The 16,060-nt window shown below is 46.0% G+C and overlaps 1 protein-coding gene across 2 annotated transcripts in view; it reads right to left on the reverse strand.

The window, feature by feature from the left end:
* The window catches only part of DENND1A (DENN domain containing 1A), a 496,583-nt gene extending 490,089 nt beyond the window's left edge, over positions 1 to 6,494 (reverse strand). The window contains exon 1 of one of the 2 annotated variants that reach the window (XM_037036470.1): positions 6,225 to 6,494. In XM_037036470.1, the coding sequence (XP_036892365.1) occupies positions 6,225 to 6,241 (17 nt within the window). In that variant the 5' untranslated portion in view covers positions 6,242 to 6,494. The remainder of the gene's footprint in view (positions 1 to 6,224) is intronic. The other variant, XM_037036479.1, reaches the window with a different exon arrangement.
* Positions 6,495 to 16,060: the final 9,566 nt, after the last annotated feature.

Consider the following 16,060-nt stretch of genomic DNA (forward strand, 5'->3'; position numbering starts at 1 on the left):
TTAAAGATAAAGAGGTAACCTTAAAAGCAGCAAGAGAAAAGGAGACAGTTACCTACAAAGGAGTTCCCATAAGACTGTCAGCTGATTTCTCAGAAGAAACTTTGCAGGCAAGAAGGGGCTGAAAAGGAGTATGTGAAGTCATGAAAGACAAGGACCTACAACCTAGATTACTCTATCCAGCAAAGCTATCATTTAGAATGGAAGGGCAGATAAAGTGCCTCCCAGATAAGGTAGAGTTAAAGGAGTTAATCATCACCCAGCCCTTATTATATGAAATGTTGAAGGAATTTATCTAAGAAAAAGAAGAACATCAAAACTATGAAGAGTAAAATGACAACAACCTCCCGACTACCAACTGAACCTAAAAACAAAAACTAAGCTAACAACTAGAACAGGAACAGGATCACAGAATTGGAGATCACATGAGGAGTTATCAGTGAGGAGGGAGAAGGGGAGAATAGTGGAAAATGTACAGGAAAATAAGAAGCATAAATTGGTAAACAGAAAATAGACAGGAGGACATTAAGAACAGTATAGGAAATGGAGAAACCAAAGGACTTATATGTATGATCCATGGACATGAACTAAGCGGGGAGGAATGCTGGTGGGAGAGGGGGTACAGGGCAGAGGGAATAAAGGGGAGAAAAAATGGGACAACTGTAACAGCATAATCAATAAAATATACTTGAAAAAAGTAATGAAATACTCATATGCTATAATGTGGATGAACTTTGGAACCATTATGTTACATGAAAGACAATCATAGATAATGCATGATTCCACTTATAAGAAATGCTCAGAATACACAAATCTACAGCAACTACAATTAGTGACTGCCTAGGCTGAGAGAGTTTGGAAGGGGATGGGGAGTGACTTCCTAGGATGATGAAAATGTTCTAGATTGGACATGGGTGATCGATACTTTTGTAAGCATACTAAAAACCATTTACTAATACACTGTAAAAGAATAAACTGTGGTATATGACTTATAACTTAATAAAGTTGTTTTCAGATTACCATGGTCTTCAAGCCCCTACTCAGGCCCCAGTCTCCTTCTGACCTTAACCTCAAGCCTCTCTACCCTTAGCCATTTCCCAAATGCACTGGCCTATCAGCTCCCGAAACAGCTAGGCTTTCCTTACCTTGAAACCTTTATATACCCTCTACTCTCTGCCTGGAATGAAAAGTCTTACCCAGTCTCTTTACATAACTAATGACTTCACATCCTTTAAGTCTCAGCTCAAATGTCATCTCCTCTCTGTATCTAAAGTAGGACAGCTGCTGCCCTGGCCAGGTGGCTCATTTGGTTGAAGCATTGCCTGTGCACCAAAAGGTTGTGGGTTCGATTCCCAGTCACGGCACATACCTGGGTGCAGGTTCAATCCCCAGTTGGGGCATGTATGAGGCAACCAATTAATGTTTCTCTCTAAAATCAATTAACGTAACCTTGGGTGAGGAGTTAATTAATTAAATAGGACAGCTGCTTCCATCATTTCCTCTTAGAATTTTGTTTCCTTTATATCACATCCACACAGCTCTACGTGAATTGATTTGGGTTTATACCAGGTCCAACAGACTGAACTCCAACAAGAGCAGGAATAAATATGTATTACTATTTACCATTATAATTCCCAATGTCTAACACAATTCCTAGCATTTAAGTGCCTAGTAAAATGGCAATTAGTATTATTTCCCTAATATGCCATGTCCTTACACATACTGTTCCCTATATTGAGAAGACGGCACCACTGCTGCCAGACACCTCATCGCTGCACCTACCGCTTCCATATCCTTCCTCGTCTCTGTCTCCGCTAAAACATCATCTTCTTAACAAAGCCTTCCTGCCTCAAGCCCTTTGGAGAAGAGTCTCTCCTCCACTTATTCACCCACTAATCACTGGCTGCATCTCCATCATAACAATAATCTTACTGTATTATACTGGGTGGGGTGGACAGACTTGGTGTGGAGGGGGCCTGCAGGGATTTGGTTTTGTTTTATATTTCTGTCTTACAACTACTTTGGGAAGTCTCAAAGTAAAGAAAAATCTCATTTCTATGTCTTAGTGCACTACTATAGTGCACTAAGGAACCATTATGATAGTACAGGCACATATTATTGCACTACCAATTATGATGCTAGCAACAATGACTAACATTTATTGAGTGTTTAATATGTGTTTGACACTCTTCTTAGTTCTAGAGCGAGTGAGTGAATGAATAAATGGATAAACTTCTTGGTCACCAACCTCAAAGAGGTTGCAGTCTGACAAAGACAGAAGACAGGTATACAGGCTAATGCTGAATAAACACACCACAAGGCCAAATCGGCTGCCCTGTCCTGTCCCTCTTTGCCTTCAAATGTTTGAGTATGCTTTTCTCTGAGTCCATAAATGTCAGGTTTCTTCAAACTCACTTAGAATACTTCCTTCGATTACTTACAATCCACTTCCTGCCCTTAGTGCCTGGAAACAATTTCTAGGATGTCACCACAAGCAATATTAAGCTGCTACACAGTTTCCTGCTGTGTGTCTGCATTATCAGTTAAATTGCTTCATATTAACCACATTCCAGTCCACCGGGATCAGTCAAACACCACATAAGATTTAAACATAACTGTCAAAGATGCCAGTTACCACTGCTCCTTTTATCCCTCTAGATGAATGAATGTCTGCTCAGGTTTAAGGTTTAGGAGCTTTCCAGGATACTACCTGCATAACTGGTGACTTTTTCTCTCCTTTATCAAGTAAGTGTTTGGTGTGAGGCAAGACAATGTTCCTCTATTAAAATGAACCAGAATGGAAGACTCTGTAGAAAATACAAGGAACTATCTGCCTAGACAAAGGCAATTTGGCTTAAAAACTTATAAAACATAAACTCTTTCTCCTGAAGAGTTCAAATAGCAAATTGTCCTTGTAACTGTACATACACTCAGTTAGGATCTTAATTCAAATCCTAACATATATCTTAAATGCCTTCCATAAACTCTTCCTAAACAATCTTATGAATCAACTACTGGGTTTGACACAGGGAACTCAAGACCAGTAAGATAGTCCCTACTCTCAGAAAGTTTGTTGGGAGTTAATATGGGGACAGACAAGGGACTGGACTTAGTGCTGTGACATCAACAAACACAAGGGGCCATAGGAAAAGATGAGGGCACCTGGCCTAGGCTGGGCAGGGGAGGCGGGGAGCTGGCCTCAGGGCAGGTTTCCAGGGAATGGCATCTGATGTTAGGCCTGTAAACTCCCATTCCCTCATTTTAAAAATGTAGTTAATAGTACCTACGTCATTGGACAGCTGTGAGGATTTGATGGAACAGTTCACAGACAGCATTACCACCGTGACTGACACAGAGACTGTGCTCAACCAGCCTTAGCTTGAAAGGGAAGTCTGATCAGGCACCAAATCTCAACATCTATGCCTAGCAACACCATTCACGATCACAGATTTGTATTTAATCACTTTTATTTTTTACTGACAAATTGTTAAGTCCTGCTCTGCATGTTAACAGTCTAATTCCTTGATCAACGTTCTTCTCCATTACCTGAAACAACCAGTTCTCTGACACTGCTGGTATAAAATATACCAGTTTTCTTAGTCTTTTGATAGAGAAGGTGTGAAAGAAAACTAACAAATACTTAGTTTTTAATATGGGCCCTGCAGTCCCGGTGAGACTAGGGTTACTGCCCATAATGAACCTGCAACAATAGTTTTCCCCATTTACCCTCAGGGTGAATAAGGTACTCTGTGTAAAGTTTCACAGCCAGTAGGAAAAAAGAGCTAGAATCAGAATCAGATCTGATTCTACATCTTAGCCTGACTAGGCCACACAGCATCAAAGATAAGCAAGAGAAAACACAGACAGCCATAGTGCTCTCCTGCTTGGAAGGACCTCACTGTGCTCTCTGCCTTCTACTGCCCCGCCCCCAAGACTGTCCTGCACAGAGGAGCCTGCACACTTAGATTTCGCCTCAACCAGCTGAATGAACGAACGAACACCCTGTCAGGACAGAAGAGTCAGCAGGAACCAAAGCTGCTTCCTCCAACAGCTAGGGCAGCACCTAAGTAGTCAGTTTCCTCACCACCTGCCCACCCCATTCCTGGGTGCAGGCAGAAATTGCATAGTCAACAGTCACCATAAATCACAAATATTTTTCATAACGTCTCTTTACATTCTCTTTCAGTCTAGCCACAACTAAAGCTAATCTATTTCCCAAGCCTAAATTTTATTTCATCTTTATTATTTTTTCCCATTACCATTTAGCACCTTTATACCCCTCTCCCCCCAGCAATCACCACCCCGTCGGCCATGTCCATAAGTCCTTTTTCCTCAAACCCTCCACCCCCAACCTTCCCACCCCAACTAGCTGTCATCTGCTCTCCAACTATGTCTGTCTGTTTTGCCAAGCCTAAACCTTTATCACAAAGCAATCTAGTGTCAAGATCAAGGGTATTCTTTATACTAATTTCATGCTCGATACAAATTCTTGCATTAGTTAATTCTCCTGCTCAAGCACTCAATAATCGGTTCCCAAAACACACGTGAGACATGTATTTGTCAACCTGCAACCTTCACAAGCAAGACAGACACAGTGCATAATCATCTGAACTTCTACTTGTTAGATTTTCATGATGGCTCTGACACTGCCTCGTTATCAGACAAGTTTCTGAACTTCTGTGTAACAAGAAGAGTAAGCATCCTAACAAGCATACTCTGCAACTGTAAGGTGGGTTTTAGAAAGTGTTTCAAAGTGCTACCAAAATCCAAGTTTACAACTTCCTTGGAAGCAGGAGCTAAACTTGGTGTGCCTCTTTAATCCCAAAGCTTCACACACTGTCTTTTTACTCCCAAACCTCTATAAGCTCTTGTTTGGAGCACACTTCAAAATGTTTCCCCTCATTTCCACAAAAATCAAGAACCATGTGCTCATCCGACTCTTTCTCATTTTCACTATCAGACGCAAACTCTTCTAATTTCATTTAGCAGAGGTCTCAGGGGCACTGCAGCACCTATAAGACACATTTTGTGACTGGAAGCCTGAACCTCGGGAGGACCACAAGACTGAATAAAGGTCACACTGCATGGACATCAACTGTACAAGGATGTAATGTTTAAATACTAGATTTTGCCCCTAAGGCCCTTCTCCTTTCAAACTTCCTCTAGCATGTCTCAAAATGCTGAAATAAACACATTCCACAGACTTTCTTGTAAGCGGGTTTCAAGTGTCCTATGAAAGATGTTTTAAGGGAAAGCCCGGCTGTCAACTTTGTTTTTAAGTGCCCTCAAACAATTCAATTACTCATACAGAAAAAGTGAACATTTGTTAGTAATTAGATAAGGCATCTCATGTTCTGGAGCTAAGGGACAGAGAAGCCAAAAGAGGACCTGGCTGGGAGGGGAGATAGAGTCCAAAACAACACACCCAAACTGGACTGCAAAAAAGTTGCTCTTTCCAAAGCCAACTTCTAAGTCTACAAGGAGGGAAACAGTGTTTCAATGGGTTCTGAAGTTAGCTGTATCAAGTTTCCGGGGAAAACTAACCTCCGCCAGGGACTCCAGGTGAATGAATGAGTGAGGGAATTTGCCAGATTGGATTACAAAGCCTTTCCAACAATTACCAGGTGCTCAGTTACAGCACAGCCTTATCTTCCTTCACAGCTTTTGGCTCCGTTGTGTGGCGACTTTCACAGATAAGAGGGGAGCTGGTGTGATCAAGAAATGGGCCTTCACCCCACGACCTTAGGTCCATTACTGGTCCCCGTCTCCCTCAGAACCTCACGCGACTTTGGGGGGGGGGGAGCCGCAGGCCTTAAACAGCAGGGCTGCCACCTCTCAGGACCTGCCTAACTCTCAGGAGTACCCCAAACACCCCCATTAGGGAAGTTGCTTCCGGAGGTTTCTCGCCCTCCCCCCAACAGTTGTAAGACTATTTTCAGAGGCTCTCTGTGACCCCAAGGAAGGGCCCACCGTGTAATCTCGGCAGCTCCCGTCCTCAGGTAAGGAGGGGACACCTGACCACTGGCGCCCTACCACCCCACGCGCACCCCGCCCCTGCGCCTCTCATGATCGCCATGGCAACCGTCCCCCTCCCCGCGTGACGCCGGCACGCGGGGCTCCCCTGGGGTCCGGGCAACAAGTCCCCCGCGCGACCCACGGCCTGCAGCCCTTACCCAGCCTCGCCACCCCGCGCCCGGCCCGGCTCCGCCCGACGCGGCCGCACTCACTTGATCCTGGAGCCCATGGTCCCCGGGCCTCCTCATGGGCCCGCGGCCCCGCTCGGCGCTGCGCTGCCTGCCCGCCCGCCCGCCCGCGGCCGACCGGCCTCCCTCCGGCGCTCTCCCCGCCCCTTCCTCCCTTCCCTCAGGCTGGGCCCGCCAGCTCGAGGCTCGCTCCCTCGTCGCCGCCGCGGCCGCCGCCTCCCGGGGTTAATGTACTAGGGCCAGCCCGGCGAACGCCATGGTCGCCGGCGCGCGTGCCCGGCGCGCGCTGCCCCCGCCGCCTCTCACACAACCGCCCCCTCCCGCCCGCGCCGCCGCCGCCCGCAGGGGCTGCCGGGAAGTGTAGTCCGGTCGCCGGAGGTGGGGCCGCCCGAGGCGGGGTAGGGGCGGGCCTCGCTTCCGCCCACTAGTTCCTGGAGCTCCGTGGACCGTGCCTTCGGGGTACAGGCCCTGGGAGAGCTCTGTCCCCCTGTCTCCTATAGAAAACGCCACCTATGACCCTCTTGGAAAAATTCCTCAGCTCACCTGAAGAATTCTTCCATTTCCCCCTTAAGGAGTTCTCCCACCCAGTGGCTCTGTAGTAGAAATAGTCTGTCTCCCACTCGAGCCTCCATGAAAACACAAGTTTTCCCTTGGAAAATCCCATACCTTCCAGTAAGTTCCTTAAGGGAGCCACAGGCCCTCCTGTCTCACACCATCCACTTCCCCAACATGGTCCGTGATGGAGCCCTTGGACCTTGCAGGAGACCTCGCCCACCCACAGGAAAACCGCCCGGGGGCTTCATAGCGCCCAGTTAGCGATTCTGTTCTGCCTTGTCCTCAAGGGCCTATGTTTCCCTGTATCAGCCATTTGGGAACGCTGACAGAGTGAACCCATGCCACTGTGACAGACCGTGATCGAGAGTAGCTCACTGCAAATGAAGGTGTTTGAGAGTGAAGCTCCCAACTGCTGCCTGCCTACCCCTGGTGCCCCTTTCGGGAGCATCCAAGCATCCCCGCCTCCGGGGCTGGAGGAATCACAAAGGAAGCGGTAACTACAGCTACCATCAGCTACTGTTCCATTGAATGGGCGAGTGAGCGTCCTCCCTGAACCAGACACCGTATTTCCCCTAGAGGGTTAGCACCAGCCCTCACAATAATCTTGGCAGTTTAAACCCCATTTCCCAAAGAGGAAACTAAGGCGTTTGCTCCAGGTTCCATAATTAGCACCTGATGATCAGCATCCAGGCGGAATCCTTTCAGACACTTGGGACACAGTTGTACTTCCGGATGACACCACTGGATGTAAGCAGAAGACACTGTAGGTTCACGGTTCACTTTTGAAATGAGGCCTTTTCTTCCTTTCACCGTTTTCTGTTCTGAAATGCCCTATATTCCCTCTTCCAATTTAGCTCTTTATAAATTCACTGCCTCCCCCACCCCACAGTCCCTACAGTAACCGGCCCTAGGCCCAGCCAGGCAGGAAGCAAGGAAAGCAGAACTCTTTCTTTTGAAGTTCCATTCTGAATAAAGATAATTTCTCTCTGTTGCCTGTGCCCTGAGGTTGTCACAGGCAAAAGGTGAACCTTTTTTGAATTAAAACAAAAATATTGAAAACATCCCAACTGCCATTTTGAATTCAAAGTCTTTTGCACCCAGACACCAACACTGACTTATAAACACCCTCAGGAGCAAAGCTCTGCCCAAGCGGCGGGGCCTCTGTGGTGTTGACGCACCTTGTTTCCTATGAAGCCTCTCCAAGGAACAGTTGTTATCAAGATCTTCCCCGGAACCAGCAGCCAGTTCAAAAGCTCTGAGCAGGAGTCTATAAATAAAACAAAGTTATTTGGTAAAGGGCAAAGCTGGCTGCTTTTCAAAGGAGGTTGTAGCCATCCTGGCCACAAAAATGTCTGGTGCCTGCTGGGTGGCATGTGTGTGTTTGTGTGTGTGTGTGTGTGCGCGTTCGTTGGAGAGGAAGACTGGAGGTAGGAGTAGGGGATTATGTATCTGTCCAGGTGGCCTCTGAGACTGCAGGGTGGTCTGGAGAGAGCATTGAACTAGGAGCTGGGAGTCTGGTTTGTACTGTTATCTGCACCACTGACTAGTGGAGAGATTTTAAGCAAATAAGTAGACAATTGTCTGCTTCCATTTCCTGCTTGGTAAAATGGGTATAGAGGATGACGAGGAGCTCATACCACAAGCCAGTATCTCACATAACCATTTTAGTATTTTTGTTGTGAGTTTATTGAATTCTAAAGTTTCAATCCTAGCATATCTCCCACTTCACATATCAAGACCCACAGAATGAGTGACAGTGACAGACTTGCCTTAACATCTGAGTGGAGCCAGACTGCCTGGGTTCAAATCTCAGCCCTATCTCTTACTAAAATAAATATGTGTCCTTCAGTAAGTTATTTACTCTCTCTGCGCCTGTGTCTATAAATGGGAAATTAGGGTAGTAGATCTGTCTTACTGAGTTGACATGAGAATTAAATGAGTTAATGGCACCTATAAAGTATTTAAACAGCGACTAGCATATAGTAAGTGCTCAAAAATTATCAACAACTATTGTATACAGGACACTTAGCAGAGTTTGGCTTTTATTTTTAATAGTAATAATCTTCACAATAAATAGTTCTATATTTGGGTTCAAGAGACCTAAGTTCCCAACCTACAATGTCATTGTTTTCATTCTGAATCAGTTAGAATTCAGTTCAATGTAAAGGGTAGAAGACTGAAATAACAGTGACTGAAAAAAAGTAGTTTATTTCTCTTTCACATGAGGTCTGGAGATGAACATTCCAGAGCCAGTATGACTATTCCATAATGCGTCCTCTAAGATAGGAAGGCAGGGGAACAGGACAGGGCAGCTGACTTGGCCTTGTGGTGGCGTATATTCTGCATTAGTTTACATGCCTGTCTTCTGTCCCTGTCACACTGTGTCCTCACTGAGGTCGATGACCCAGAATTTTATCTTATTGCTCCCCTCACCTCCAAATGCACCTTCTACCTCCTGGTCCAGGATGGCTGCTTGAACTCTCACTGTCTAATCCACAACCCAGCCAGCGGGAAGGAAGAATGTCATGCCCTACTCCAATCCCTAATCTTTAAGTATACTTCCATTTATATTCCATTGGCCAGAACACAGTTCTACAACCACGTCTCACTGGGAAATACAGCCTTTGTTTCAGACAACCATATGCACAGCTCTAGGGGTAGTGGGTCTTTCCAGAGAACAAGGGGAGGACAGATATTGCAAGACAGCCAGCAGTTTCAGCCAAGCCGTCCTGGGCTATGTGACCTTGAGCAAGACACTATATTTGAGCCTCACTTTCCCTATATCCAAAGTAAGAGAATCAGACCAGATGGTCTATCTCCGAAGTCCTTTTCAGGTATAAAATGCTTAGGCGAATCTGATGTTATCTGAACAAAAGGAGACCCTCTGCCAAGTACGTGGCATAATCAATTGTTGGAATGGAAACTTCCAGAGATGAGAAAGAAGAGGTTTAGGATCTGGCCCTTCTCAATTGTTGTCAAAATAGGCTAACCAAGCAAATCCAGCAGATAAAAATCCAACAGCATGTGGGATACTACCTGAACACACACTCTGACGCTCCCCAGTTTCCGAACTTGCCCTCATTCCCCTCTACCTGTTGCAGGGGGTCACCATGTGCCTCTACCCTGTGGGAAGTGAGTTGAAGAGTAGGCAGGACTGCTTCATTCTACACTTGGACTCTCTTGCTACTTTTCCTTTATTTTGTACTTTCTTCCCTATATGCATTTATATATATATTATTAATGTGTAGGCTATATCATTCTCCCTATTTATTTCAACAACTTTTCCTCCTAAGCCAGTACTTCACATAACCATTTTAGTATTTTTGTTGTGAGTTTATTGAATACTAAAGTTTCAATCCTAGCATATCTCCCTCATCACATGTCAAGAACCACAAAGTGACAGAGTGACAGAGACAGACTTGCCTTAGTATCTGAATGGAGAGTAAGACCCCAGTTCTCTGCTCGCTTGGCCTGAGCAGAGTGGCCAGGAATTTGGGGAGCAAATCCCCTGACCCAGTTCAATGAGACAGAGGTGTGTTTAATTTGTAGGTAGCTTGCTGAGGTTCCCAAAGGAGACCTTACCCCCTAAAGCTAATGGCTCAACCCCTTGTGAGCTCTGCTTCCAGTGGTGAAAGTCAAATTTCTTTAGGGTCCAGAGAGGCAGCCTTACGTGCCATCTGCCTGGGGTTGAATCCTCACCCTGCTAGAGCAAATTACTTCACCTTCATTTAGTTCTTTATCTGGAAAATGAAGATTCGTTAGTACTTGCTTTGTGGAATGGTGACGGGAATAAAATTATTGTGTCTATGAAATCTGAGGACCCAGCAATAACAAATATTTGCTAAATGAATGATGATCAGAGATACAGTTGGTGGCCACATGCCTTACTCACATGCTCTTCAATCTTGACTACAGCCCTGAAGGGTTGGCACTATGCTACACATTTCAGAGAGGGGAGGTGATTTTCCCTTGGTCACTCAGCCAAAAGCAGTAAGAGCCGAGGGTTGTGCTAAAGGGATGTCTGATTCCCAAGCCGCCTGTGCTTTCAAAACAATTTCTACCAAGCTTCATTCTCATCCTCTCATCTTGTGCACTATCTCTCTCTCTCTCTCTCTCTCTCTCTCTCTCTCAGCTGGGCTAAAAATATCCTGAATTGCATCCTCATTAGCTAATATGCATACATTATTTTTTGCTTTTTGAACATAATTGGCTCATTCAAAGGAAAGGCTTCCACCTACATGAAAGAAAAAGCTGAGCTGCTCACTGAAAACTCATTTGAATTCAGAAGAGGCAGCTGCCTGTGGAAGCCCCTCTGCTTCTGGGCTTGTGTCCCTGGCTGGAAGGCAGCACGGCAGAATGGAAAACAAACTCCCTTCATTCACATACCCCTAGCACATTGGAGCTGGGTGACTTTGGCCAAGCCCCGTCCTGTTTCCCAAGAGCCCGTCTCCTCAGCTGTTGTGTTAAGCTCACAGAAGAGCTTAACCCTTATAGAGTTGCAGTGACGATAGAATGAGATAAGCCACGGGGCCCAATATGTGGCCACCAAAAAGCTGGGAACTACCATGACATAGGCCACATGTAGGGAATAAACATTTACAGGAGAGGCAGGATAGCCAAGTGATTAAGAACACAGGGGCCGGAGCCAGGGGAATGATGGATCAAACACCAGTGTGGACCAAGCTCTGTTTCTGCAACACAGTTTGTTTCTCTCCCCAAGCCTCAGTTTTCCTGTAGTCAAAAAGATATTACACTTATAAAGAGCCCGATAATGAACGGTGGCTGCCTGCACAGCAAGCCTCCCCAACTAGATCGTCTCCTGATAGCAGGTGGAGTCATTGATTTCTGCTTCTGGGGCATTGCACACACACGGACACCACAGAGTGTTCATCCTGGGCTGCATGCGTGTGCTCCGGGCAACTGAAGCCAAACTGTCTGCCCCGGCTTCTCCTGTTGGTAATGTGGCTGATGACAGCTTAATGGACTCTTTACCCTTGAATGCTAAGGGGAAAATAACTCATGGCATTACAACATATGAATGTAATGTGGTTTTATTTTTCTTGAGCAATGTAGAGAGAGAGCCAGAAACATGTGTAGACGTGAGGCTGCAACCTGAACCTCCCCCTTCCTGACCATGTCTGTATGGGGGACAGATTTAGCCATTGCAATTACCCGAATCATTCATGTTTGTAAAATATAGCTATATCCATGTGTGCGTTTTCCTGAATGATCTGAAGCAAACAAAAAAAAGAGTATGCAGTCAGTTTATGATGAGAGGACTGCTGAATGTACACACACGCACGCACGCAGGCACGCACGCAGGCACGCAGGCACACACACATTCTTTGTTGTCACAGGGAAGCTGGTCAAAATCTACCAATACAACTTCCAGAAAGCCATGCCATCCTGAGCAGACAGGCGGCAAATCCCCACTGTTGGAAGTTAAAACATTCTGCAGCCTCACAGTCTGAGGGAGGAGGCAGCCACAGATGCCTCCATTAGACTGGCAGGGCTGGGGAGGCAGGGATAAGGGCCAGAGAACTTGGTAGAGAGTCGGGTTGACCCAGGTTCAAATCCACCATCCTGACTTTGGGAAAGAGTCTTCCTTGTCTCAGAGCCTCAGTTTCCCCAGCTGTAAAGTGGGTGTTGGAACACCCACCTTGCGTGGTGCCAAGAGGACTAATGACAAAGCAGGTGAAGGCCAAGCAGGACATGAGGCACAGCGCCAGGCTCCGGGTGATGCTGGGCACAAGGCTGCTGGCTCTGCTCCATCACAAAGACACCCAGGCCAGGCAGGAGGTGTGCAGAGTCCCAGCTCCTGTGCAGCTCAGGCGCCGGCCGCTCCAGCCACCAGAGCCTCACCAGAAAGGAAGTGTGTGGAAGCACGGCTCTCCATCTGGCTAATGCTCACTTGTGTTTCCTGCTGGAGAGCATCACTTTTTTCACCTCACCTGGTTTGTTTACCCAAACAAGCTGCTCATTAACAACACCAATTGCATTTGCTGCAGTTCTGTTGACAGCACAAATGTCTTCAGTCAGCCTGGGAGTTTGGTGGGAACTGTCGCGGGATGCCACCCAGCCCAGCCAGTGCAGATTCTGAGTAAAGAAATCAAGGCCATGCTGGCATCTGGGGTGGGGACAGGGGGCCTGGCTGGGGTCTGCTGGCAAGTCCCACCCAAGGTCCCCAGGCCCTGAGTGGAGACCAGGCCCTAGGCCCTCCTGAGTGAGATGCAGCACTTTCCAGAAAACAAACGTGGTGGTAGGAGCTTTTCAAAAAGGGGGAAGGGGAGAAGGGGGAGGAACCAGGCTTGAAAGAGTGGATGAAGCCCCAGGCAGAGGTACAGACCCCGCCTCCATCAGAGAGACCATGGGTGGACTTCCCTCCTGAACCCGGCAAAGCCCCGGTCCCTCTTTCTGGTTTGTTCCCAAAAGGCTGAGCTCTGTTTGGTTTGTCAAAGCTCTACTCTCTCATCTCTGCTGCTCAAGCAGGAAGACAAGATTTTTTTTAATGTTTATATGTTTATTTATTTTTAGAGAGAGGAAAAGGGAGGGAGAAAGAGAGTGAGTGAAACATCACATCGGTTGCCTATGGTGTCCACCCCAGCTGGGACCGAACCCACCCCAGGCATGTGCCCTGACTGGGAATTGGAGCTGGTGCTTTCTCTTTGCAGGATGATGCCCAGCCCACTGAGCCGCCGCACCAGTCGGGGCAAGAAGACAAGACTTTTAATGCATACGTTTATTCATTTTATATTACTGCCCTCAGAATGTGTTCTTTTCTGTCCATTTTCTCATTCATTAGGTTTCAATCGAAGGCTTACCAATCACTATGCAATTGTTGCTGAGGAACAGGGAAGTGAAAAGAGACACAGCCCCCACCCTCAGGGAGTTGGCAGTCTAGCGGAGGGAGTGATATCAAACTATATGACAAGTAATTGAAAGTCATGGTGACTTGGATGAGAGAGAAGTCCAGGATATTAAGGGAACCTGACCTCTGGCAGGAGTCATCAATGGCATCCTCCAGAGAAGGTGAGTTTTAAGCCGACACTCCGATGAAAAGGACAAGTTATCTAGCTGGATAATAGCAAGGGGCAGTGAGCTGTTGGGTTTGGTTTCAGGTGTCATAGAGACACCAAAGGAAGTCTTTGGGCTCCTCTTCTGTCCAAAGGAAAGCTTTCATGGAACCTGGGAGGTAGATGGTAGATGGTACCTGCCTTCCTATTTGATATGAGCTCTAGGAGGGAAAGACCCAGTCAGCACCATAGTGTCTGGCATATAGTATACAAATATATTTACTAATTTAAAGAAAAATAGCAGGGCATAGAGGTGGGGATTCCACAGAGAAAACAGGATTTTCGAAGACTCGATATGTGCTCACCCCTCACCTCCTCTGTGTGAATGTACATATATATCAACATATAATATAAGGTCTGTCTGGAAAAAGTCCAGCCATTGTTAATATAACAAGAACAGTTCGTGTGACATTGAGGTAACTTGGCAGTCGAGGAGAGTGGACAGGAATGCTCATGTCTGAACAACGACAACTTCACTCTACTAGTCAGTGGAGGCAGTAGACACCACTGGGTGAGCATGTGTGCTGTGTGACCATTGCATTCAAAATGACCGAGTGAGTAGAGCAATAAATCTGCATCAAATTTTGTGTTAAGCTTGAACATTTCTCCACGAAAACCATTTGGATGACTCAGAAGATCACAGCTATGGGCAACTGGTGACTGGCAGCTTCGCCACAACAACGTGCCCACTCCTGTGTCACATCTCGTGCAGAGTTTTTAGTGAAACATCAAATCACCCAGGTGACTCAGCCTCCCTAAAGCCCAGATTTGGTGCCCTGCAACTTCTGGCTTTTCCCAAAACTAAAATCACCTTTGAAAGGGAAGAGATTTCAGACCATCCATGAGATTCAGGAAAATATGACAGAACATCTTATGGCAATTGGGAGAATTATGTGAGGTCCCAAGGTGCCTACTTCAAAGTAGGGGACTGAGTTGTCATTGTCCTATGTACAATGTATTATGTATCTTCTTCAATAAACGTCTCTATTTTTCATATTACATAGCTGGATACTCTCTGGAGAGAGTTCAAATTCACAGCATCTCACTGAGGTTAGGTCACCATCTTCACAGCTAGGGAAATTTCAAATTCAAGGTTCTTCTCTCTTCCATAATGATAACTCACAATTTTTTCATAACCCACTCCCTACCCTGGCATACCAGATTCGTGACACAGCTCTTATCTCAGGAATGGGTTATGCCAGTCATCAGACCAGACTTCTGTGTGTCCAGAGTGCAAAGATAGGACAGAAAACACTAGAATCCAAGAGCCAGGGCCTCCTAATTCAACCCAAAGTCAAGAGCGACAAGAAAATAACAGCAAAGATGTGTTGAGAGCTCACTGTTTTAAGGGTGTTACTTGTGTTAACTCATTTACTCTTCCGACTCACCCCATGAGCAAAATACTTGATCATTCCCTTTTACAAGTGAGGTAACTGAGGTACTAAGATACTAAGCGACTTGTGGATAATAGCGCCCATTATACTTCCCCCGTCTGTTGTCCCTCCTTAGTTTTTTGTGGTGGAGGACCAACAACTGTTGACATCTCCCAGTCACCAGGCACCGTACGGACATTGCTTCATTCAATCCTTGCATGAACCACAGGGTAGGAAGTGTTCTTTCTTTTTAATTAATTTTTTTCCATTTCAGTTTACATTCAATGTTACTTTGTATTATTTTTAGGTGTACAGCATATTGGTTAGACAATCATATACTTTATAAAGTGTCCCCCTCCCCCTGCCTCAAGGCAGTTGGTTTTATCCCCACTTTACAGAAGAGAAACCTGAGACTCAGAAAGAGACGTGACTCATCCCAGGCTCCTGGACTGGAGGAGATTGTGAAACCAGGTCTGCTTCATTCCAAAGCCCATGTGCTTACCCCAGCTCCCAAGTCGGGTATGATTCTAGTGTAAAGAACACAGAATCCACGGAAAGAAAACAAACAGCCCCTCCTTTCTAGTCCTCTTTTTTTCTCTTTCTACTGTCTCCTGCCATCCTCACCCAGGTAATATATCCACAGTGGTATCATTGCCCTCCACATGGGAAACATTTTAAAAATGTGGGGGAAAGAACAACCAGCTTAGACTTTAATACCCTCCCTTGAAAATGGAGATAAAAAAATCCCTAACTCCTAGAATTATTTAGCAGATTAAACGAGATCATGCCTGTTAAATAGTACACATGTAGAGGCACTTGAGAAATTCTTGTTTACTTCCTTCTTCCGACTTGTTCTTAC

The sequence above is a fragment of the Sturnira hondurensis genome, unplaced genomic scaffold, assembly GCF_014824575.4.
Source record: "Sturnira hondurensis isolate 20B ecotype Veracruz unplaced genomic scaffold, ASM1482457v3 Scaffold0022908, whole genome shotgun sequence".
NCBI classification, from domain to species: Eukaryota; Metazoa; Chordata; class Mammalia; order Chiroptera; family Phyllostomidae; genus Sturnira; species Sturnira hondurensis.